Below are 25,727 nucleotides of genomic sequence, written 5' to 3' on the forward strand. Positions count from 1 at the left end.
CTATAAACCAGCTGTTTTTTTTGTTTAAACATCTATTTATTTTTGAGACAGAGAGAGACAGAGCATGAACGGGGGAGGGTCAGAGAGAGGGAGACACAGAACCTGAAACAGGCTCCAGACTCTGAGCTGTCAGCACAGAGCCTGATGCGGGGCTCGAACTCACGGACCGCAAGATCATGACCTGAGCCGAAGTCAGCCGCTTAACCGACTGAGCCACCCAGGCACCCCACCAGCTGTTCTTAAAGTGTGGTCTCTAGTCTAATGGTTTCAGCCATCCCTTGGGAAATTATTAGAAAGGCATATTCTAGGGTTCACTCAAACCTACTGAGTCAGAAATTCTGGGAGGGATGCCCCGCAGTGTGTGTCTTTTTTTTTTTTTTTTTTTTTTTAACGTTTATTTATTTTTGGGACAGAGAGAGACACAGCATGAACGGGGGAGGGGCAGAGAGAGAGGGAGACACAGAATCGGAAACAGGCTCCAGGCTCTGAGCCATCAGCCCAGAGCCCGACGCGGGGCTCGAACTCACGGACCGCGAGATCGTGACCTGGCTGAAGTCGGTCGCTTAACCGACTGCGCCACCCAGGCGCCCCACCGCAGTGTGTGTCTTAATAAGTTCTCCAGGTAATTAAAATACAAAGCCAAAATTTGAGAACCACAGCTTTAAACTATTAAAATGGGCACAGCAAACAAACAGGCTTTCACAGATGACACAGCCCAAGAAAGGCAAGAAGAGGTGCACAACCTAATAATTAAACAATTTAACCACCAAGTAGGATAAATACAGAGGTCAGCCAGGAATCGGCACAGGAAAACTAGAACTTTCATAGTCTGCTGGTGAGGGTACCTTGGCACAACCTTTAGGAAGGGCAATTTGACAGTAATGTATTTAAACATTAAGGCATATACGTATCAGTTTTGGAATTCTACTTTTTGGTGTCCACGCTACAGAACTTCTAGCACATGTACACAAAGCAGCATAAATTTTTTCCCATATAGAAACATGGTTTGTAATAGCCAAAAAAATAGGAAACAACCAATATGTTCATCAATAGAAAACTACTTCAACTATAGCATGTCCATCTATGGAATGTGTTCCACAGCTCTTAAAACAATGTGGTAGATCTGTACGTACACAAAGGAACAATTTCCATGGTGGCCCTATTGATTGATTAAAGAAGGTAAGGTGATCACAGGCACTTAAATCAGCTCTCTCCAAAAATCCCATAATAATGACACTACAGAGATTTTATTCAGAGATTTTTTTTTTTTTTTACAGAGGTCTAAAACTACAAAAACAAAATATACAGTAGCAATAGGTTTTGAAACTGGAGACCATATGGGTTCTCCATATGTCTTAAGTGTAACTGACTTAACGGAAAGACCCAAGAACATCAAACCCTCAATTATCAACAAAGCAAGCAGAGAACCAATCTAATTCACACTACAGGATACCCAAAAGTCTCAGGGATGGTATGTTGGAATGAAACGGGAATGAAAAAGACCTGCTGAAGTCTGTTTAAAGAAAGAGTTCCCCAAATCCCTACTCCTCAATACACAAAACCAGTCAATTGTCTTCCTCATCCCCACCAACAGATGGCTAATTCTCTGAGGAAGATAAAAGAGTAGGGTTAAGAAGTAAGGGATAAAGCACTATTAAATGTGTCACAGTCTGCTGAAAATAGCAAGTGAAAGATTAGATAGATGTGAGAACCCCAACAGTCTTCCCCAGCTTGCTCCCAAAATGCTGGCAGACAGGTATTTACCCACCTACCAGGAGACTGGAAGGCTCTACTCTGGGGAATCTGAACAGTCAAAAAAAGAAAACCTAAAAATTCTCATAATCTCCCCCAAATAACTAAAAGCTTTCAAATGTCCTGTTGTTAAGTGTAAGCAAATCACTAGTCGTGTAAGAGAGCATCTATTCTAAAAGGGCAAACATTTAAAACAAAAACAAAACCATGGAGGAAAATGACTATGAATGAAGTTTAAATGCTTCAAAAAAGACCACCACTGTTATTGATACCCTCCGAGAATTACTGAATATATGAAGTAGGCAGACAATGCTTTGAACAGAGAATAAAAAATGACAGCATAAAGGAAAAATTCAATAGAAAGGGTAGAATATCGTGTTAAAGGAATTTCCCATAATATAGTAAAATAAGAAATGAAAAGTAGAAAAAAGAATATTAAAACACCAGTCAAGAGGTCTACTGTCTTAATATTAGATAACGTGGAAAACAGAGTAGGAAATCAAAGTAATTCAAGAAAAATTCCTAGAATTTAGAACTTCAGAAACTAGAACAAAAAAAAGATTCTCCAAACAGCTGGCGGTCAGAGAAGAGGCAAGACTGGGGTTGGGGTGAGGGGCAGAGAGGCTCACAAGCAAAGGTCAGGAATCTGAATAGCTTTAGATGTTATCAGCAACAACAGAAGAAAACAATGAGGACTTCAAAAATTTTAAAGAAATATCATTATGAATTTGCAATGACACAGAGCTAGAGAGTATTATGCTAAGCCAAATAAATCAGAAGAAAGATGAATACCATATGATTTCATTCATATGTGGAAATTAAGAAACAAAATAAACAAGCACAAGGGAAAAAAAGAGGCAAACCAAGAAACAGACTCTTAACTACAGAAAACAAACTGACAGTGACTAGAAGGAAAGGTGGTGGACGATGGGTTAAATAGGTGATGGGGATTAAGGAGTACACTTGTCAAAATGAGTACTGAGTGTTGTACGGAAGTGTTGAATCACTAAACTGTGTACCTGGAACAATATTACGCTGTATAGTCACTGTATATTCAAACTGAAATTCAAGTAAAAACCTTAAAAGAAATGATTATGAAGCAGAATTATAGAGCCATTTTATTTATTTTTTTGAGAGCTAGTGCAAGAGGGGGAGAGACAGAGGGAGAGGAGATCTCAAGTAGGCTCCACGCCCAGCATGGAGCCCAATGCGGGGCTCAATCTCATGGTGGGGAGATCATGACCTGAGCTGAAATTCTGAGTTGGACACTTAACTGACTAAGCCACCTAGGCACCCCTATAAAGTCATTTTGAGATAATGATGATTATACAACTGGCCAAACATCTTTTACTGAATTATTTATCTATTCCCCCTTTATTTAAAATGCCACCTTCAGCATAATATGTAGTTATATACTGGTATTTCACTTACCTTTAACAGAAAATTTAATTGCTTTTGATGGTAGCGGTCTTCCTGCATACGTGTCTGCATTACTTTCATTCAATACAACTTGTAATTTCAATGTATAATTCCCCAACTTTTGAATATTTTCTGGACAAATTAAGAAGAAATTAAAAATCAAGTCAACATAATACTGACATAATTTTTAACATTCAGAATAATAACTCACCCATTTTTTTAAACCAGTAAGGCCATTTTCCTCCATGTTGACTAATATGTGAAATGATTTCTTTATTTCCATTTGAAGCTTAATAAAAGAAAAAACAAAACATTTATACCTTGAGAAACTGAAAACAGAACATGAATATGAAATGTCACACTGGTATCAAATATCTTTATTTGTTGTACATTTTAAAATTGTTTTAAAACTTCATTAAAAGATCTAAAGCTATCCTATGCAAGTGAACAGCATAATGAAAACTAGCTCATTAAAACACCTTTGTTTCTTAAAAATATATCTTGTAAATAAGATTGATACAAAAGAACAGATAATTTTTTGATATTAAAAATAATTTTCCTTAGGAGTTTTCAAGATTAAAATACTATATTTATACAGAATAATCGCTAAGACCTAGTGACCTATTGTTATGGGAAAGGAGTAAAAGCATATATATCAAACATACTACCTTTTTTATAAGGAAAAGACAGAAATATAAATACATTCTTGCTCAGTATTACAGCACGAAACACAGGAAAGATAAGCCAAAAACTAATAAAATCATTACGTAAAGAGGGAAGAAAAAAAGAGTACAGGGATGACATAACTTCTCTGAAGTTTTATTTCTGACTTTGAAATTATGTAAATGACTTAAAAATTCAAGAAATTGCATTAAAATACAGCAATTCATAAACAAAACCAAAATGTGTATTAAGTAGGTGACTTGACTACATTTTAAAAGTATATTTCAGGGCGCCTAGGTGGCTCAGTCGGTTAAGCGTCCGACTTCGGCTCAGGTCACGATCTCACGGTCCGTGAGTTCAAGCCCCATGTCGAGCTCTGTACTGACAGCTCAGAGCCTAGAGCCTGCTTCGGATTCTGTGTCTCCCTCTCTCTCTCTGCTCCTCCCCTGTTCATGCTCTCTCCCGGTCTCAAAAATAAATAAACATTTAAAAAAAAAAAAGTATATTTCAAGTAACATTAGAATCATTTTTACCATTTATACAGAAAGAAAGATTTTAAGGACAGGGCTGCAAAATAGTCCAATTTATCAAGTCTTATTGTTAGTAATTATGTTAGTATTATTATTTTGAAATGAAATACATTGTAGGATAAAGCAAATAACCATTAATGTTAAGGAATCTGGATTTTCAGCATTAAAGAAATGAAATAAAAGCATAAAGTCAAATTAGTTCAATAAAAACCCAAAATGTCAACGTGAATTCAGTTTTTCTTTTCAAAAAATGTTTGTGATTAGCTATCAAAAAGCTTAAAAGCAATTTCACCTGGGGGCAATGAGCAACTCTACCACTCAGATTGTGGCCTCTACACACCATTCCCCACAGAAAGGAACCAGCAGTAATGGCTGAAACCAAGTCTAGGGTAGAACATGTATAACAATATTCTAGGATATCTTGAGTCAGGAAGCAAGAAAGCTCGCATCAAAGACAAAAAGGATCACATCAAGGAGACAGAAGAGCCAATATGAAGGCACATCAAAATGAATGAAGCCATGTTAAATATATAAAACCCCACAAACTCACAAAAACACTACCAAAAAACAGAAACTGCTCACCAGGCATTATTGTACAGCAACAATGCTTAACTGGTAATTTGTAATTAAAGAAAAAGAATTATACTTTTTAGTGCCTTTCCTATAAAAGCTGCATTTCAGGTAAACCAATGAACCTAACTGATAAAATTCTTCACAGATGAAATCTGGATAACAAATTAGGAAGGAACGAAAGAATCAGAAAAGAATTACCTGTAATAACTAATTCACCAAATAATTCAGGCAAAATCAACAATGGATGAGACTATTACATAATGGTTGAAAGAGAACTTTATAATTAGCCAAGTGAATTTAATGATCCATTAGCAGCACTTAATGTGGAACAAGCATATATCATATGCGTCTTAACATATAATACCATAAGAAACTCAGATTAGGTATAAAGTACTGATTCTTACTTTACAAAACAAAAATATTAGGAACCCAAATGTATTCAATCTTTTAGGCTTACCTTCCAGTTTTCTGGCAATTGAACAAATAGGAAAAGAAGTTAAATGACATCCCAAAGGAACAAACAGAATCTGTGAAATCCACTACACTACAAGTGATTGAGTTCTGTCAGCAAATTACTGGCATGAAGAAAAAAAGGAGGGAGCTCTACTTTGAAAAAAAAGAAACTGAAGACATATAATAACTAAATGTAATACATGTGTCTGATACCAAAACCACCACAAAAGTCTATCATTTTAGAAAATCAGAGAAATTTAAGTTGGATGGTTATAAGATGACCAAAAGGAATTACTGTGATAATTGAAATTACATATTTTTAAAGATACATGTACTTGAGATTCACCACACACACACACACACACACACACACACACACACACACACACACACACACACACACACACAAACAAGTACAACCAAATACTTCTTGTTGACTTAGGTTAACCAATGTATCTTGGAGCCCATAACATAATTTAAAAAATATTGCAACTGTAAATTTATAATGAATATTAGACAGTAAGCCATTAGAGTTCTCTAAAAAAGACCAAGCAACTTTCTGATATCTTTTTTATTTACTCAACAAAAACTGAATAACTACCTCTTGTATCCTAGGCACTAGAAAAAAGTGAAAAAAAAACCAACAATATGCTTGCATTCATGGAATTTCCATCTTGTAGATCAAGGAGTCTGCAAACTACTTTATTGCCCATGGCTGCTTTCATTCTAGAATAGCAGTTAGGTAGCTGTGACAAAGAATTTAGGGTCCTCAAAGCCAAAATATGTACTATTTGATCCATTACAAATAATTTGCCACCTCTGTTCTAGACAGCAAAGGCACATTTAAGAAATAACAAAACACCAAGTTATACAAATAAATCTAAGTATATTAGTAGAAAACTAAAAAAACAGAAAAAAGTCTAAGAAAGTGGCAGTCTGAAACCTGAGAAATAGTTTTATCGAAGATATGCTGTTTAGGGGTGCCTAGGTGGTTCAGTGAGTTAAGCGTCCAACTCTTGATTTAAACTCAGGTCATGATCCAATGGTTTGTGAGACTGAGCCCCGCCCTGGGTTCTGCACTGTCTGCTTGGGATTCTTTTGCTCCCTCTCGCTCTCTGCCCCTCCCCTGTTCTTGCTCTCTCTCAACATAAATAAACGGAAAGAAAAGAAAAGAAAAGAAAAGAAAAGAAAAGAAAAGAAAAGAAAAGAAAAGAAAAGAAAAGAAAAGAAAAGAAAAGAAAAGAGAAAGAAAGGAAGGAAGAAAGGAAGGAAGGAAGGAAGGAAGGAAGGAAGGAAGGAAGGAAGGAAGGAAGGAAAGGAAGGAAGGAAGGAAGGAAGGAAGGAAGGAAGGAAGGAAGGAAGGGAGAAAGAAAGAAAAGAAAGAAAGAAAAGTTGCTGTTTAAAAGTTGCAGGCAGAGGAAATACATACAAAGGTCCAGAGGTGGGAAAATTGGGCTTGTACAAGAACAAAAAGAATTATGATTGGGAATACAGTGAGGATGAAAATGTTAGAAATAAAGTTGAACAGGGAGACAAGGCCAGATCATGTGTGGAGTCCTGCAGAGCTATGAAAAGCCTAAAACTAACATCATATTCAGAAATAAAAGTCTGAAAGTTTTCTCTCCAAGATCATGAACAAGAAGACAAGGATGTCTGCTTACACCACATCTATTCAGCATGGTACTGGAAGTCCTAGCCAGACCAATTAGGAAAAAAGAAAATCCACTTTGTAAAGAAAGAAGTAAAATTTCAATGTTTGTAGATGACATAATCTTTTCAATTTTTCGTAATGTTTATTTTTGAGAAAGAGAGATAATGCAAGCAGGGAAGGGACAGAGAGGGAGACAGAGGATGTGATGTGGGCTCTGTGCCAACAGCAGAGAGCTCAATGTGAGGCTCCAACTCACAAACTGTGAGATCATGACCTGAGCTGAAGCCGGACGCTTAACCAACTGAGCCAGCCACCCAGATGCCCCAATGACACGATCTTTTATGTACAAAGCCCTAAAGATTCCACAAAAAAACTGTTTACAGTCAATAAATAAATTCAGCACACCTGGATGATACCAAACCATGTTCATGTATTAAGATGACAAAAACACCCAATGATTTACAAATCCAATATAATCCCTATCAAAACCCCAATATCACTTCTTCCAGGCATAGGACACCCATGCTAAATTTAGATGGAATCTCAAGGGACCCTAACAGCCAAAACAATCTTAAGAAAAATAAAGTTGGAGAACTCACATTTCCTCTGAAAGTTTACTGCAGAACTATAGTTATCAAAAACAGTGTGGTACTGGCTTAAGAGCAGACATACAGACCAATGAAATAGCCCAGAAATAAAACCTTGAATATATGGTCCAATGATTTTTGACAAGAATGCCAAGACCATTCAATGGAGAAAAAAGTGTTTGATTATTGGTGCTAGGAAAACTAGATATCTACATGCAAAAGAAGTTAATCTATATAAATTAAACTCAAAATAAATCAAATAACTAAATTTAAGAGCTAAAATGATAAAACTAATCTTATACACAAACATACAAGAAAAAGCTTCCTGACACTGGATTTAGCAGTGACTTCTTGGGACGTCAAAAGAAAAGGCAACAAAAGCAAAAAACAGAAAAATTGGACGTTATCAGAATTAAAACATTTTCTGCATCAAAAAACCCCATCAATAGGGTAAGAAGGCATTCCACAGAATGAAGAGAAATTATGTGCAAATTATACAGTATCTGATAAGCATTATTCAAATATAAAAACTCCTACAACTCCAAAACAACAGAATTTAAAAATGAGAAAGGACCTGAATAGACTCTTCTCCAAAAAAGATATAGAGATGATCGATAAGCACACAAAGAGATGCTCAATTTCACTCATCATTAGGGGAATGCAAATCAAAACCACAAAATAACCACTTCACACCAATTAGGATGCCTTTTATCAAACAAACGGGTGGGGTGGGGAGGGGCAGAAAATGACATGTGTTAGCAAGGATGTGGAATGTAAAATGGTGCAGCCCCTGTGAAGAACAGTCTGACAAAAAGATCCTCAAAAAGTTATACATTAGAATTAGCATATGATCTAGCAATTCCACATCTGGGTATATGCAAGAGAATTGAAATCGGGGACATAAACAGATTTATGCATACCAATGTTCACAGCAACATTATTCATAATAGCTAATACATGACAGCAACCTAAGTGTCCACTGATGAATGAATGGATAAACTAAATGTGGTACACAAGCATACAATAGAATATGATTTCACTTACTTGATTCCACTTACTGAGATACCTAAAATAGTCACATTCACAGAGACACAAGGTAGAACAATGGTTACCAGGAGATGTGGGGAGGGAGTGATGGGAACTTATTACTACAAAGTTTCAGTCTGGGTTGAAAAAAAGTTCTGGAGATAGACAGTGGTAATGGTTGTACAACAATATAAATGTATTCAATGCCACTGAACTGTATGTTTTTAAATGGTTAACATGATAAACTTCTGTTATATATATTTTAACATAATAAAAAATGCTTTTGGTTGGAAAAACTATAGGAGGGGAGGCAGGCAGGAGAGTCCGAGTCACAGCAAGACTGAAGGATGCTACACTGCTGACTCTGAAGATGGAGGAATGAGCCACAAGCCACAGAATGTGGGCAGATTCTACAAGATGGAAAAGGCAAGGCTGCCCTAAAGCCTCCAAAAGGAACGAAATCCTGACACTTTGATTTTAGTCAGTGAACCCCATCTGGAATACCTAATAAATGGTGGGGGGGGGTGGGGAAAGGGTTGGAGAAATAAGGTATCGGGTGTCACAAAGGCCAAAAATGAGAGTATTTCAGGAAAATAAGTTAGTCAAACTGTTCAATGCCAAGAGACCTAAGAAGACATTTACATAAAGTATATAGGATCACTGACTAGTTTTTAAATTGTTGGAAATAAACATATATCAAATAAAATACTGTATCTTCAAAATCCATGGATGAGACACACAGTATGTAGGGATAGAACAGATCCTTAAACGTAAGTGAAAATACTTTTAGGCCATTAAGAAAAAGCAACAGACAAGAAACAAACAAGATGATTCAAATTAGGGAAATATAAAATGAGCAAGAATACTCATTTCTTCTCCAGTCAACAGGCCTATAATCTAAGCCAAGTACTTCTAGCTCACAGGTTCAGAGCCAGTTTTTTGATTTACAACAGATTTTATGGATTAGCTAATCTGAATTCCTATCTAGTACAAATTCCTACACATATATACACCATATCTTATTTTAGCCCACAGTCACCTTCTTGGGAAAATTCAGAATAAAGGGTTTAAAAAAACAGGGTGCCTGGGTGCTGGGTGGCTCGGTCGGCTAAGCGTTGGATTCTTGGTTTTGGCTCAGGTCATGATCTTGCAGTTCTTGAGTTTGAGCCCTGCACTGGGCTCCACACTGAGAGCGCAGAGCCTGCTTGGGATTCTCTCTCTGCCCCTCCCCTGTTCGTGCTCGCTCTCTCTCTCTCTCTCAAAATAAGTAAATAGGGGCGCCTGGGTGGCTCAGTCGGTTAAGCAGCCGACTTCAGCTCAGGTCCTGATCTCTCGGTCCGTGAGTTCGAGCCCCGCGTCGGGCTCTGTGCTGACAGCTCAGAGTCTGGAGCCTGTTTCGGATTCTGTGTCTCCCTCTCTCTGACCCTCCCCTGTTCATGCTCTGTCTCTCCCTGTCTCAAAAATAAATAAAACTTAAAAAAAAAAAATTAAAAAAAAAAAAGTAAATAAACTTAAAAAAAAAAAAACCCTTGGAAAAATACCGATTAAAAAATTAGTCATAACACACTTGAAATTCCTAACTTTAATCAAATCTACTGTGTCTCTCAGATTGTTAGGTCATCGATAATTATATGTAGATATTAAAACCTGCATTACACATTTAAGAACAAATATTAAAGATTCAAATTAGTTTGCATACTTACAATGCAATATAACTTTGAGTTCAACCAGGAGTTTCTTTGACCCTCCATGACTTGTTCCTGGAAGCTTCTGCATTGCTTCCCCCTTTTTATTCAGTATTTCAATTCTTAATGCACCTACCAGTCCAAAATTTAAAATAAGAATGTCTTAGTTACACTCAAAAAATGTGATGAGGTCCATCAAATGATGAATGGATAAAGAAATTATGGTTTATATACACAATGGAGTACTACCTGGCAATGAGAAAGAATGAAATATGGACCTTTGTAGCAACGTGGATGGAACTGGAGAGTGTAATGCTAAGTGAAATAAGTCATACAGAGAAAGACAGATACCATATGTTTTCACTCTTATGTGGATCCTGAGAAACTTAAGAGAAGACCATGGTGGACGGGAAGGGGGGAAAAAAAAAGAGGTTAGAGTGGGAGAGAGCCAAAGCATAAGAGACTCTTAAAAACTGAGAACAAACTGAGGGTTGATAGGGGGTGGGAGGGAGGGGAGGGTGGGTGATGGGTATTGAAGAGGGCATCTTTTGGGATGAGCACTGGGTGTTGTATGGAAATCAATTTGACAATAAATTTCATATATTAAAAAAAAATGTGATAAGTCTGCTAGGTCTTGACATAGTGTTTCAATTCATCATGGTCTTTTACATATTAAATATGTAAGACACACAAAAAGCATATTTTCAGTATTAAGGGAAAAAAAAAAAACATACCAATGGGGGTTCCAGCAGGCCTAATCTCATTTGGCAATAATTCATCTCCTTCAGGCCAAGTTACTGATAATCTATCAGGGAGCCTATTATGAAACCAGCATATTAATGTTTCATGAACTATGTTAACTATGGTCTTAATAAGATAAATACAAGTCACTAGAAACTGTAATATTTATTTTTGATATAGTATTTTGAAAGGCTAATGCTAAAATTCTATATGATTAATAATCTAAAAAAATTTCCCTAACCATTACTGTGGTTACTGAAACAGTAATACAAAATCTCTTGGTATTAAGAACCAAGAATTATCAATTGGGGGGAGGGCGTTCCTCTGCTCTTTTACAGTACAAGTTACCTTTGGGAAATACAATAAACTATAAGAGAATTATTGAAATTCAGTAAGAATCAAAATGACTGCATCATTAGCCAAGCAAGAGCTACAAACAATTTTGTTTTTCTACTTTCCTTTACTTCTTTGGTACTGATCTTTACCTCCCAACAGTTACTACGACTTTCTTCTAGTTGTAGGTCAAACCAAGTTGTTTTCTAACATATTGGAGTCATAGCGCCTATAACAGTGACACTTTAGATACATAAAATTTACTTTTTCTACAAAATGCAGGATTCTGTTTTACAAAGCTCTCAATTTTTTTTAACAGCAAGTTCCTCACAATATGTAAATCTAAGACTACAAATGTCCTATTATGTGTCCATTAACAACACACTCAAGAAGAGTTAAAAACGCTATGATTCATTTTTTATTTTGTTACTCTTATCCTGCAATTTGAAATGTGAATTACCTTGCCATTTCATCTTCTACATATTTTTTCACAGCTTTCTCAGCAACTGTCCTATCGAGCTTTGCAATTGGCACAGTTTTTACTTCATCATACAGTGCTTGAGGTTCCTGAATAATTTATATCAACATTTCAAAAAAAAATATTCAAATTTGGCTACAATGAAAACATTTGTTTCTTCCAAAGAAACATTTTACCCCAATTAAGTATGTAAGTCATAATAACCATTATTACATTATACCACAATGGTTCTATTTTTCATGTAACCTCCTTAGACATAATTAAATACCATTCAAATATTATCAAGAATATAAGGATAAAGCCCACTCTCATTTTAGAGTTATTCATCCTTGAGAAAGAATTCTGGCTCCAATTTTTTACTAGTTTGTGGGCCTTGGACAAAATTTGCACTTTACAAAATTATTCTGACAACTAGAAATAACATACGTATGTTTGTTAAACATTGGGCAGATGTTAAGCTCTACAGATTATTGAAAACACCAAATAAGAAACAAAAATTCATGCTAACACTAATGTATCCAACAGAAAAACCAAATGCAAGCAAAATATAAAATACTGTATCTTTATTTCAGCATTAAACAAAAATAAGCAGTACCAAGAGACTTCCAATAAAAATGTTTTATTACTTGCTATCTTACCATTGCAATCTGAACCTCTCCTCCTGTGGCATATACTTCTCCATCATGATCACCATAAAGAAAAAATTTTACTATGCTTCCATAAAAGAGAGGAAGTGTCTTGATTGTCTTGACCTAATAGTTTTTAGAAAAAGGCTTTTAGTATTTACTAAAACAGGCTTAATATTAATAATCATAGAACTATTTCACTGAAGGGGAAAATTCAGTATCGAAAAATTACTGAAAAAAAACATTCTAATAAAGTTGCATTTATTTATATTTGCTTATATAAGTTTCCCACTTATTCTTAACATACCTTTGTAAAGACACAGTGGCTTCTTCATACAAAAATGTCATTGCTATGCATAGGTCTAAAAGGTCTAGAATTCCTCCAAAGTCAATTATGAAGCCAAAATACCTCGAACCCTTTTTTTCCCACAAAATCTTGCTTTCAGACTATGAACAGTGACTATGAACAGTGAATAACTCTGACAACTTATTCCTTTCAAATAAACTGGCTCAAAGCTTGCCTATGGGTACTTCTTTTCCTTATGTGGCTTTAAAAATCTAAAGATAATTTTCATTAGTTCAATTCAGAAACTCTTGACAGGGACTACAAGAGTTTATACACAACCTACTTTTTCGGCCTCATTTCTAAACTATTTCCTTTCACACACAACATGCTGCAGGACAACCCAACTTTACTACTTGGTGTTTCACTGCACTTACCTGTATTGTTGTCTGCGTTCAGATTATGGTCTCTGAGAAAGCACGTTACTCAACTACCACACAGAACTTGACAAAAGTGTTCACTTCCTCCTTGTAACTCACTGCTTGACTTCAGGGTTTCCTTCTATCTTTATCCCTTTCATTTTCCTTTACCAGTGCATCCTTTTCACGCTAACCCCCCTATGTGTTGGAAATGCCAGGCTCTAACTTCACACTTTACACCTCTCTAGATGATCACATACAATTCCCAGGCTTTAAATACACGATGACTCCTCTCCCACTACAGAGTGAATGGACACCTTCAACCTTTGTAGTATCTGCATAAACACCCAACTCTCCACCTCTTTCAAGATTCATACAAATGCCACTTCTTGCCCAAAGAAATGTCATGATTTGCTCTTCTCCCAGGCCCATTCATAGTCAGAAAATGCTCTCCTCTCCTTCCAAACTACCAAAGCAGTATTCATTCTCTCCTTTCAAGCACTTGTTCTCTTATCTATTATTATTTATGTTTAGGTTATTACCAAGTTTAGACTATAATGTCCCTAAGGACAAAAGATCTCTCTCCTAGATCTCTTCATTCTCTATAATGTAATCAACAAGCAGAGTAACTTACAAGCAGCAAACAGGTAACGAAAATTTAGTAAAAAAAAACAAAAACAAAGCAAAAACCTCATTACATCACATTAAAAAAATTTAAGACTCTCCATTTGAGTAAAGTTTAGTGCAAGAAAAAAAAATAAAAACCTTACTAACAGAGCCTTTGGGAAACAGGTTTTTAATAAATGCCACATTAAATTATGCCATTAAAATCAGTTTGATATTTTCATTCTTTCCTGGCTCCTGAGGAGCCAATACAAGCACTATTTTGTTGTTAAATACTAATACATCTCATTCAGTTTCAGATTCTATTCAAAACTGAATCCAGAAATAAGTTAAACCTACCAGCTGTCCTGCTTTATATATTTTTCCATCCCATTCTATTGCTGAGTATGTCGCCCAGGGGCCCTGCTTTTTAGAAGGAAGATCGGGACGTGTAATTATTCCTTTAAAAGATGTAAATTTTATTTGTTTGTCATACTTCTCATGACAGTCCTTCAGCCATAAAGCAAATTCTCTATCAATTTTCATTCGCTGTTCCTGTAAAAAACAATTTTTAATGCTCTATGAAATATAGCTACTAGTAAACAAATATAACCATAGATGCTGGTCATTCATTCCTTTTTTTCTTCCACATACCCCACCCTCAGAAAACCTAATAGAAAATTAAAATATTCTGCTGGAACTTTCTCCCATACAAATTTAGATTTCTAACAAAAGCATTACTAAAGAAAAAAAGTCTTTGCTATCATCTTTGGAACCAAGGTCTCAATGGTCACTACCAACAACAAAAAGCTTTCCTTCTCTGGTACGAATTTAAGAGTACACCAAAAATGATGAATACTGGCTGCCTAGCAGAAAGAGAAAGGTGATAAAAATTTCTCTCCATTTATCAAGCATGCATATACATATATACATACACATATATATGTATACACACACACACACATATATATACACACATATACATATATACACACACACAGTAAACATACCTACAGTGTATCTATGGTATTAAGATATCAGGGGAAAAAAACGTCTAAAAAGCTCCTTATGAGGAGGATAATGAAAAAAGGGTTGAGAAACACTGCTATACTGAACACATTTTTCCTTTTACATATTATATATACATATATATACGTATATATACGTATATGTATATGTATAGTACCCATTCAAAAAAAGTTAAAACACGTATAGAAAATTAAGTGTTTTCTAATAATAAGAAAATGTGTTATTGTTTACCATTCTTCACCCTGTTGGAAGATAGTATAGAAAGATTTACACTCAAGCATAAGCTGTTTAATGCCTGTCTTTAAGAGAATTAGTAGGGGAAAAAAACCTCCACAGTACATGCTTTTGCAGACAATAACACATGAAGTAAAGTTCGTTTCTTCCTACATATCTTACTGTATAATATACCATTTCCAAATGAAAATGGAACAAAATAAAAAATTTCACCTTAAATTTATTAACTTGCAACTGGAAAACCAATCTTATCACTGAAGAAAGTTAAGCCTACCAAATTTTTATACTGCACTTCAATGTACAGCACTTATAGTATAAAATATTATTTTATATGCTCTCATCAAATGGACATGCTTCTGTAGCTTCTATTCACTGTCATAGGTCTTAATATCAAGATCTAAATATCTGTAAAATTTTCATCCAAACACAGCCTAATCAGTTTGAAATTTTTGAGTAATGTGAACACATAAATGCTCAAGAATTTATATTCTTTTGATTTAATAAAATAAAAAGCATAAAAAATTATCAGTACAAGTCTATACTACTTGTGATTTTTCTTGTACTTAAAATAGAACATAGGCAAATATTCAAAATTTATATTTAAAATCATACCTGTCCATTTAAAATCCTTGTGAAAAGGGTGTTCTTGTCTTTCAATTTTAGCTCAAGATCCATAAAAGTCAGTTTATTTGTGCTGACCTGGAATTTGTCATTAGTGAATAATGCACCAGATATTCTATTGTAACATTCAATTGGCGCAAGCCCTCTCTTCTTCGGAGGAGTACACCAGTCAAAACTTGAACAGAATAAAACATTAGTTAGTAAAAGATAAGGTTGATAAATCAATGTAATTTCAGCAAAAATCAAAACTTACTCTTCAACAGATGTATATGGTATTAGCCGTCCATTCCAAAAACATTCAAAAATAGGCCTTTTCCCTCTTGCTGCTTTCTCAAGTATAAAACAATCATCATCATCATCTTCATCTTTTAATTCTAAAGCAAATGCATGAGTAGAGCAAAATGTTTATTGCTATAGAGTTTATGCAATTTATACCACTTCTTTAAGTGAAATATTAAAGTTGCTTCAGACAAACTATGACAAAAATTCATTAGGTCTCTCACACTGTTTTCTGTAAAACTTAATGACAACTTTAGTTTGCCCTCAGAAAGGCAGATTTCTGAAGTTGTTCCCCATTACCAATGGTGTTCTCATTTATATTAATATATAATTACGTTACTTATCAATCTGTGTTAGGAGTACTACATGAGCTGCTAAGCCTGCAATCTTTAAAATCTATTTACAGTGTAGAAGAGTCACACATGCAAAGAGACTATGCCCTATAGCAGAATCGCTCTTCCCTACAAATACAGGAGCTTGAATACTGTACCTCAAATACAAGTTTCACAATTCTGTCAGAACCAGTAGGTTCACATAAAAATCATCTGCGAAATCTACAGTATCTAATAGCAGCAACTGTGCCTAGTTTGAACAAATTAATCAATAACACTAAACTTAATTTTACTTTAAATAACCTATTAAATTTTTGGGGCGCCTGGGTGGCGCAGTCGGTTAAGCGTCCGACTTCAGCCAGGTCACGATCTCGCGGTCCGGGAGTTCGAGCCCCGCGTCAGGCTCTGGGCTGGTGGCTCAGAGCCTGGAGCCTGTTTCCGATTCTGTGTCTCCCTCTCTCTCTGCCCCTCCCCCGTTCATGCTCTGTCTCTCTCTGTCCCAAAAATAAAAATAAAAAACGTTGAAAAAAAAAATTTTTTTTAAAAATAACCTATTAAATTTTCAAAGATCAAATTCAGGTGATACAGCTACAATTATATTACAAAGCATCAGAAGCATTATTAGCACAATTGTCTATAACACTTTTATGCTTCTGAGCAATACATTTTCATATATCCAAACAAATTAGGATCAAACACTAAGGTCCTGATAGAGTAACACCTTAGTTATTTTGGCATTCAGGCACCTACACAAAATAAACTCTTCTTCCCCCAAAAAACACTCAACAAAGAAGTTCCTTTCAATCAAACCCAATCACTTTGCTCTTGGAGAATCCCTCTGGACCACTCAACTTATTGATTCTTATTTTAAGATATCACTTGAAGAACTTTATCTTTTTGTCTACAGCATACAAAAATGACAAAGGTTGGCAAATTAAAAAGGGGTCAGCTACATTGTGGAAGGTAGAGCCACACTTACTAATAATGTTGGACACTATTCTAAGGATTTGCACCAGCTTCTTATCTAAAATTCACAACACCTCTACAAGGAAAGAGATGACCTCCCATTTCACAGATAAAGAAACAGATAAGGAGTAGTTTGTCAAAGTTTACACAACCCGAAGTGTCAAAGATGGGACTTACATTAGGAAATCTGGTTCCAGAACTCACAAGACTAACAAGTATTCTGAATGAGAAAGTTTAATATTGTTACTCTATGTATTCAATGCAATCTCAGTACTCCACCAGGATTTTTTTTTAAGTGAATGTACAAAGTGATTCCAAAGGTTACCCAAAAGAGCAAAAGATTAAGAATTTTCTCAAAAAAGAATGTTAAGTTTCCTGATCTGCAAGTATCAACATACAATACAAAGCTATGAAAGTATCATTATTCATGTATATAAATATAAAATAGATCAATAACTTAAAGAATTCAAATGTGTGTACTTATTGGAACTCAGTATTATAAAATATTTCAAACTATTTAAAAAACAGTAACATTAAGTAACTGGTGCTACAAAACCAAATACTCACATGGAAAATATTAAGGCAAAGCCCTACCTCATTGTAGTACAAAAAAAAGGAGATTCTACATGCATTAAAGATCTAAACATAAAATGACTTTTAAAGAGAACTACAGGACATTTTTATAATCTGGAAATATAAGAAGGCTTTCCAAAGCAAGACAAAATCAGAAAGCATTAAAAAAAAAAAACTGACATGACTATGAAAAGCTTAAAACTTATTTATAAATACCTACAAAGATAATGAGAAGACAATATGTAAAGGATTAATATGCAGTACATAGCTAAAAGTTCAGTAAGCAATTCATGAGAAAAGAATATGTAATATTCTTTAAAGCCAGTGCTTTACTCATCTGGAAGTGAATACACACATAAATCAAGAATTATAAAAATTATAAATACCTAAGAATTTAAGACATGCTTAAGAAAACAAGTTTTAAAATTTATCTAGCCCTCAGGGCCCAACTAATAATAATCATTAAAAAATTCTAAATCACAACTTCACAGTTTGTAGCTAAGATAACAGATTAACATACTTGATGGAAAGCATGGATCATCGGGGTAAGTTTCTCTATCATACAAGAAAGGGTGGTATCGAATAATCCCTTCCACTACACCATCTCCTTCAACATGAGCCTTGAACTCAAAACTATCAGCTGCTGTGTTTATATACAACGTCTGCATGTCATCTTCTATTTCCCTTAGGTTGACAATCTTAGGTGCCTTCCCCTTTTCAAACATAGAAATCTAAAATAAAAACAAAAATAATTAAATTCTATGGTGACTTCACTTTTGCTCTCAACTATGATCTAACAACAAAATAGGTAAAAACTTGTATTTAAACAAGTAATCATATAGCTTAATTAAATAAATATATTTATATATGGGTTAAATAACCATAAGTAGCATCCCAATAAGGAACACAATATGCTACTTAAAAAAATAGAACATAAGCAAAGCAGAGCTAGAGAACAATTAACTCAGGAGTACATTTAAGGCTTCTTGCCAGAGGTAGGAAGTGAGACAACGATGCATGTGAAATTCTTTCCAAGATGTGGGCAAGGATATGGAGAACCCAATATTCAGTTTTCTATACTTCTAAATCTTACTTCACCATCATAAGACTTTTATGAACAAAGAGAAACTTTATATCCCTTTTCCTCCCCACTTTGATATCTGATGTTCAGCAACAACTCACATCTCTAAAGAAGACAGGAGAAAAAGAAAGCAAATACTATAGTAAATAAAGGTTCAAAAACTACATAGATCTAATAATGATCTCTCTACTTAAATATTAAATTGCCAAAATACTTTGGTAAAAGACAAAGAGAGAAGGGTTGTCTATTGACTGATTTTTCTTATCCAAAGTCATTTGGAACTGGAACAGATACCTAATAACTTGTAATATTTTAAGAAAGAATTTTATCTTACTTCAATATCAATGTTGTTGAAAGGTCCAACTTCTTTTGATGTACGTTTTTCATTGCCTTTTGGGCCATGAATATAGTAATGATAAATATGCCTAAAATATAGAAAAATAACTTTATACTTTTAATTCAATTTAATTCATAAAATTACAGTTCACATAATAACCTACAAAAATAATTTTTATTACCACTATTTGGCAGTATCTATTTGGTAGGTACCAGCCAAGCACTATACTAAGCATTCTTAAATACAGTATACCATTTAACGGTATAAACAATTTGAAATGCAGGTATTACGATCTCATTTTATAGATACAGAAATTGGGGTGCAAGGAGTTTACACAATTTATCTAAGGTTACAAAACTAGAGTTGGAGACAGGTGGACTACAATCCTAGCCTTTCCAACATCAAAAGCCCACATAAATTACACTTCTAAGAAGTATAGTATGAAAACTAGAAGGCAAGAGACTATAATTCTACTTGTCAGGCATGTTCTAAAAGAGATTTAAATAATCAGGGAGTACATAGGATTGGATATTTTTAAGCTATCTGAATATGAGAATGTTATTCTATAACTCTCGTCTCTCCTCTCTTACAGCATTGAGACATTCTTGCCCTAACATTCCTAAAGCAAAACTAATAAATTCAACATAATCCCTTTAAAAACCAATTCACAACTCACTGCTACTTTATTTTTAAGTTTTAAAAGTTTTTTGGTAAGATTATTTAGGGCTAAACCATACTATGTTATTATTTACTCTTCAAACAAGTATTTGCAATATTCCTTCATGTGAATTTTATTTGTAAAAAATTATCCTAGCTAATCTTTAAAATACTGAGATAAAAGGAAATCACTGAAAATCTTTAGGTCTTTCCTCATGCATATCAAAAGTGTTACCGTAATCAACAGTTAGTTTACAAGAATACATTAAGAAAGTAATATAAATAGCTTAAAAGAATTTCAAAGAATGGTTAAAGTAATAGATTATTCTTTGCTACAGCAAGATTATATTCTGTGTTATGTACACTGAGCTCCTTTGGTTAAAAGAAATCATTACAAAATAGCTAATGAGATGTGTACTTCGAGAATAAAAATTCCAAAGTCCTATTTAAAATCCTTAGGTTACAGAGTCAATAAACATCAATACACAGCAAGAAGAAAAGATACTTCTAAAATAAAATTATTTTCCCATAAAAAATTTTTACACTGTTAGTATACATTTCTATACAAAATAAAAAAAAAATCTCAAATTAAGTACATTAGTTAGCCTTTTGGGTAAATACAAAAAATGTTTTTTAAAAAATGTAAATTTTGTGCAGTTGTACCCATTTTTGCCATACTCAGTAATTCAGACTAATGCAAATTATGGAAATAAATGGTCCTTACTATGTTTATAGAGAAAAAACTAAGAACCATTAAACATTCTGATGATTTAGTCTAATGGAATATGTCACACTCCCTAAAAGTTTTCCTGGAATAGATATACAACAATTTATTTTCAGTATTATTAGATCATATAGGCCAATTTGCGTATTTTTATTTTAACAGACTTCATGCATTCGATAAACATTTATTGAGCATCTATTATTTAACAGGAAACACTAGGGATATAGTAGTACATAAAAAAGATTCCAGGGGCGCCTGGGTGGCGCAGTCGGTTAAGCGTCCGACTTCAGCCAGGTCACGATCTCGCGGTCCGTGAGTTCGAGCCCCGCGTCAGGCTCTGGGCTGATGGCTCAGAGCCTGGAGCCTGTTTCCGATTCTGTGTCTCCCTCTCTCTCTGCCCCTCCCCCGTTCATGCTCTGTCTCTCTCTGTCCCAAAAATAAAAATAAACGTTAAAAAAAAAAAAAATTTAAAAAAAAAAAAAAAAAAAAAAAAAGATTCCAATAGGGGAAGGCAGACAAAAAAGTAAAAAAAAAAAAAAAAAAAATACATGGTACAGAAGATTATGATAGGTGCTACAGAGAAGAACCACAAAAGGGGAATATGAAAGTGATGGTGCTGAATTTGATATAAGTTCCTAAGTTTATTTTAAATTTTATGACAGGTCTCAAAAGCCTGTCCTTCAAATAATGACCAACATATTGCAAGTCATCAATATTTATTTACAGAATAGAGAAGTATTTTAATGCCAAGATCAGAGCACTGGTTACTGTACTGAAGGGAAGGAAATGAGGCACAAAACACACAGCAAAGAGGTTTTTGATGTATCTGTAATATTTTGTCTTAAAAAAGTAGTAACATGTCCTCAAATAATTACTTACGCTAACTGTCTTGTCCAAAGAAGAAAATAATTTTTCAAGTACTGTATGTGTTCTGGTTGTACTCCTGTGATAACCACAGCAGTAAAGCTATCTTTTTCTTTCTCCTCTAAGATAAGATGATGTAGAAATCTTTCATCATCATTTGTAATGTGAACAGAATCAGATGGCTAGGAGAGTGAATATAAATACAATAGGTTAGATACACTTAATTGTAATAAACAAATAACATTTATATTGACTTTTAATATGATTCGCTTGGATAGTTTCATAAACAGCTTCAAAAAACTTTTGAAGGAAAATAGCCCAATACAAATCAGCTGAGTATGTGACAATGCTGTGAGAGCTGGATAGCTTTAACATAAATTGCTAATGTGGCATATATACAGGAGTACCCTATACCATAATGCTAAACCAATTGTAGAATCATAAAAGAAAAGGTAAAACAACAACAACAAATAATGAGTTTAAAAATGCTGAAAAAAAACTAAGGACACTTACCCTAGGGTGGAAAGAATTCTTCCTTGAGATACCTACCACTTAAATTGGTCAGGACAAATGCCCAGCTCTCCATGTTCAAGAAAACTGGGATGCAGCCTGAACCCAGCTGGCTTAGCCCAAAGGAACTGTGTTTAAAAGGGAGTAAAATCATCCTGTGCCCTAGTCCAGTTTCAGAGAATATCTATAGCTTGCTCAGAAGAAAAGTGGGGAGGGGGAAAGAACGGGGAGTGTTTGAGGGTAAGAATTACAAATGTCTCGTTTTTACAGTTAGTCTACATGTGTTAAAATTACATGTATACACATACATACACTATGTATGTTGCTATATACATAAAAGCTTGTAAGGATACACGCTGAACTATTACATCTAGGAAACTGTTTTTTTTAATAAGCATATATTACTACAGCAAATTAAGTAAATAAAAACAAGCCCTCTAAGGGTGCCAGAGATGGTTAAGCATCTGACTCTTGATTTCAGCTTAAGTCTTGCAGTTTTGAGATCAAGCCCCCCATCAGACTCCTTGCTGAATGCGGAGCCTGCTTAGGATTCTCTCTTTCCCTCACTCTCTGCCCCTCCCCTACTCGGGCACATGCACGCACCCTCTATCTCTCTTGCTCAAAAAAATAAACACTCAAACAAACCAACCCTCCAAAACCATTCCAATGCATCGCTACACACTAATACTACAGCTACAACATATAGTATACAAATACATTTTATACCCTTTGAGAGCTAAGTGGATTAGTTTGGGTTTACTAATGATGTGGGTTCATTACCAAATATTTATCAAGCACCTTCTAAGTCCTATGACTCAATATAGGCACAAGGAAGATAAGAGTTAACTAAGACAGTGCCCCTCCTCCCTATAAATTCCATCTAATAGATGAGAAACAAATGATTACAAAACAATGTGCCATTATAAAGATATGAACCAAGAGCTACAGAATTAAAAAGAGTGTGACATTTTCCCAGAAGATTAGAACATTCCAGCCCCATGAGAATATGAAGGATTTGAGAGTATAAGGCAAACAAGGTAGTTTGAAGTATATATTAAATATATGATGAAAGATGAGGCTGGAAAGGCTGAAAGAAGCAGTGAAAATGGATGGAAGAGAGGGTAGATGAAAAACTATCTTAAAAGTCAGAAGTGAATGGTGAATGATTAACAAGGATTACACAATTACTAACTATTCTGGCCAAGGGATACTGTTAATTGAAAAGGGTAGAGGAAAGGTGAAGAGAAAGAAAGAATAGGAAAGATGTAGATAATCTGATTTCAGAGGTACCAAAAGTGAGTTCTTTATGGAACATCTGGAAGGACATCTACCTGAAATTGGAAATGAGTATACCAGATATAATCAGCTGGTATTCAGCACCAATTCATCCCACCTTTTGTTGTCCCTTCCTGGGCTGCAGAGAATGGAAAACCAAAAGTCTACCTTTCAGACTCCCTTACATTTTAGGTTGTGGATGCGAATTCGGTTTCATCAATTAGATGTAGGAGCCAAAGATTTAGAAGAGGAAAATGACTCAAAGCCCATTTCCTGAGATGTCTTGAACGTTTTCTGTTATCATGCAAGGTACTGAAAGACCAACATTCAAGTTCTGGCTTCAAGTGTTAGCACTGATACAGCACGGGTTATAGCCAGAAGGTCTGTGTTTTGGTGCTGGGAGCAATTGTGGCAGCAAGACTTTTCCAACACCTGGATCACAGATAAGGCAGGGTGTTTCTAAATTCCAGATCCAGTGGTGGTCCTCCAGCTACCTTATTATAGCAGATGTTACAGCATGCCTTGAAGGTCACTTCAGAGTGTCCCAATAGCTTTCTATGAGGCTCAGCCAAGAGCCCACTCCTAGCGCTTTCAATAATCACGCAAACATCAAATTCCTTTTATTAAATCCTTTTCTGTTTGAAGAGCCTACAATGATTTATTTCCTCAATGGAGTCCAGCCTGATTCAGTGTCTCAATCTTAAGAGAAAAGTCTTGACAAATACAGATTTAAGAACTGTTAGTATTAAGTAGCATATATATTGCCTCCTAGAAAAAGCAAGACTCCTGGTTGCACATCAAGAGCCACCAACTCTGTACACATTGTAATAACTGTGTGTAAAAGTTGGAGAAGCCAAATAGTAGGCTGGAAAAGATTGTCCAGAAAAAGAAAAAGACCAAGGACCTACCAGTAGCCATGAAACCTATGTTAGGACAAATTAAGCACAAAATCACAGGAAAAAGTGGCAGAAATGATGATCCAAGAGACATTAGTTCTATCCAAGCTTTATCATACCTATACAGTTTTAAAAATCACTTGAATTCTGAACTCCTATTTTCCACCAGTTTTAACACAGCATAATATTTCCACAAATATACTTTACAGGGCTTTGTGATGGTAACATAAGATGAGAAAGATGGAATATCAGTATGTAAATATAACATGATATATAAATTGTGTAATAAATACAACAAACTTAAAAAGGGGAAAAGAGGGATGAGCAAAATGAAGAAATTTCCTAAACAGAGGAGAATGTTAAGTTATACAGAAAATAAAGGTGGCTTGAAAGTATTAAAAAAATAATCAGCCCATTAATAAAGAAAAGGTATTATTTTCACCTGTCAAATTGCCAGCATTTTACTGCCTTCCCCTCCACTCCACTTTTTAAAAAAAAGGAAATTATCAGATAGGCCCTTCCACATACTGTTTTGGGGAGTATATTAGATGTGGGTTTAACCTTCTAGAAGAGCAATTTTGTAATACACACCATGAACATTTAAAAAGTTTAAATTCATTGTCATAACTATTAAAATTCTAATAGCTATATGAAGAAAAAACTGCAAAGACATTCATGGCAGTGTATTTATAATAAAATCCTTTAAATACAGTAAATGCTCAACAGAATAGTCAAATTATAACACATTCAGACAAAACACCATGAAGGTATTAAAAATGTGTGTGTACTAGGGCAGCTGAGTGGTTCAGTTAGTTAAGCATCCAACTTTGGCTCAAGTCATGATCTCACAGTTCATGGGTTCGAGCCCCATGTCAGGCTCTGTGCTGACAGCTCAGAGCCTGGAGCCTGCTTCAAGTTCTGTCTCTCCCTCTCTCTCTCTCTCTCTCTCTCTCTCAAAAGTGAATGAACATAAAAAAAAATAAAATAAAAGTGTGTGGTACAGGAAAATATTTTATAAAATGGAGAAATACTCAAAATGTTAAAAAAAAAAAATGTGTGCTCAAAACTGTTATATAAAAAAAAATTAAGTAGATGAAGGGGATTAAGAGTATACTTTCCCCTTCCAACTCAAGATGCTAATAAGGTTTTATTCTTAATTCCAGTGTTATTTACAGTGTTATATTAGTTTCAATAAGTGTACTCTTGATGAGCAATGAGTAATATACGGAATTGTTGAATCACTGTATTGCACACCAAAACTAATGTACAACACTGTGTAACACTGGAATTAAAATTTAAAAATACTAAAAAAAAAAAACCCCAAAAAACAAAAAAACAAAACACCCTATAGCCATATAATAAAATAAAAAAGGCTAGAAATTCAACGAGATATTTTTTTCTGGAATCTGAGCACATTTTTATTTGTACTTTTCTATAAATTTTTTATAACTTGTTTTAGAATAAGAAAAGACTTAAGAAGCTCAAACTTTAAAGATTTTAAAACAATTCTAAAATATTTCAAGTGGA

The 25,727-nt window shown here is 34.7% G+C and overlaps 1 protein-coding gene across 2 annotated transcripts in view; it reads right to left on the minus strand.

Annotated features, from left to right (window-relative positions):
- SMCHD1 (structural maintenance of chromosomes flexible hinge domain containing 1) overlaps window positions 1-25,727 on the minus strand; it is a 155,862-nt gene that overhangs the window by 100,087 nt on the left and 30,048 nt on the right. For both annotated transcript variants that reach the window (XM_025931088.2, XM_086682567.1), the window contains 12 exons: window positions 21,535-21,701; window positions 19,272-19,362; window positions 18,377-18,587; window positions 15,960-16,080; window positions 15,698-15,881; window positions 14,183-14,377; window positions 12,530-12,643; window positions 11,874-11,980; window positions 11,074-11,156; window positions 10,358-10,471; window positions 3,383-3,460; window positions 3,184-3,303 (listed from right to left, as the gene is read on the minus strand). In XM_025931088.2, coding sequence (XP_025786873.1) covers window positions 3,184-3,303; window positions 3,383-3,460; window positions 10,358-10,471; window positions 11,074-11,156; window positions 11,874-11,980; window positions 12,530-12,643; window positions 14,183-14,377; window positions 15,698-15,881; window positions 15,960-16,080; window positions 18,377-18,587; window positions 19,272-19,362; window positions 21,535-21,701 — 1,585 coding nt within the window. The remainder of the gene's footprint in view (window positions 1-3,183; window positions 3,304-3,382; window positions 3,461-10,357; window positions 10,472-11,073; window positions 11,157-11,873; window positions 11,981-12,529; window positions 12,644-14,182; window positions 14,378-15,697; window positions 15,882-15,959; window positions 16,081-18,376; window positions 18,588-19,271; window positions 19,363-21,534; window positions 21,702-25,727) is intronic.

The sequence above is a fragment of the Puma concolor genome, chromosome D3, assembly GCF_028749965.1.
Source record: "Puma concolor isolate L17-30 chromosome D3, mPumCon1.1.hap2, whole genome shotgun sequence".
Classification (NCBI taxonomy): domain Eukaryota; kingdom Metazoa; phylum Chordata; class Mammalia; order Carnivora; family Felidae; genus Puma; species Puma concolor.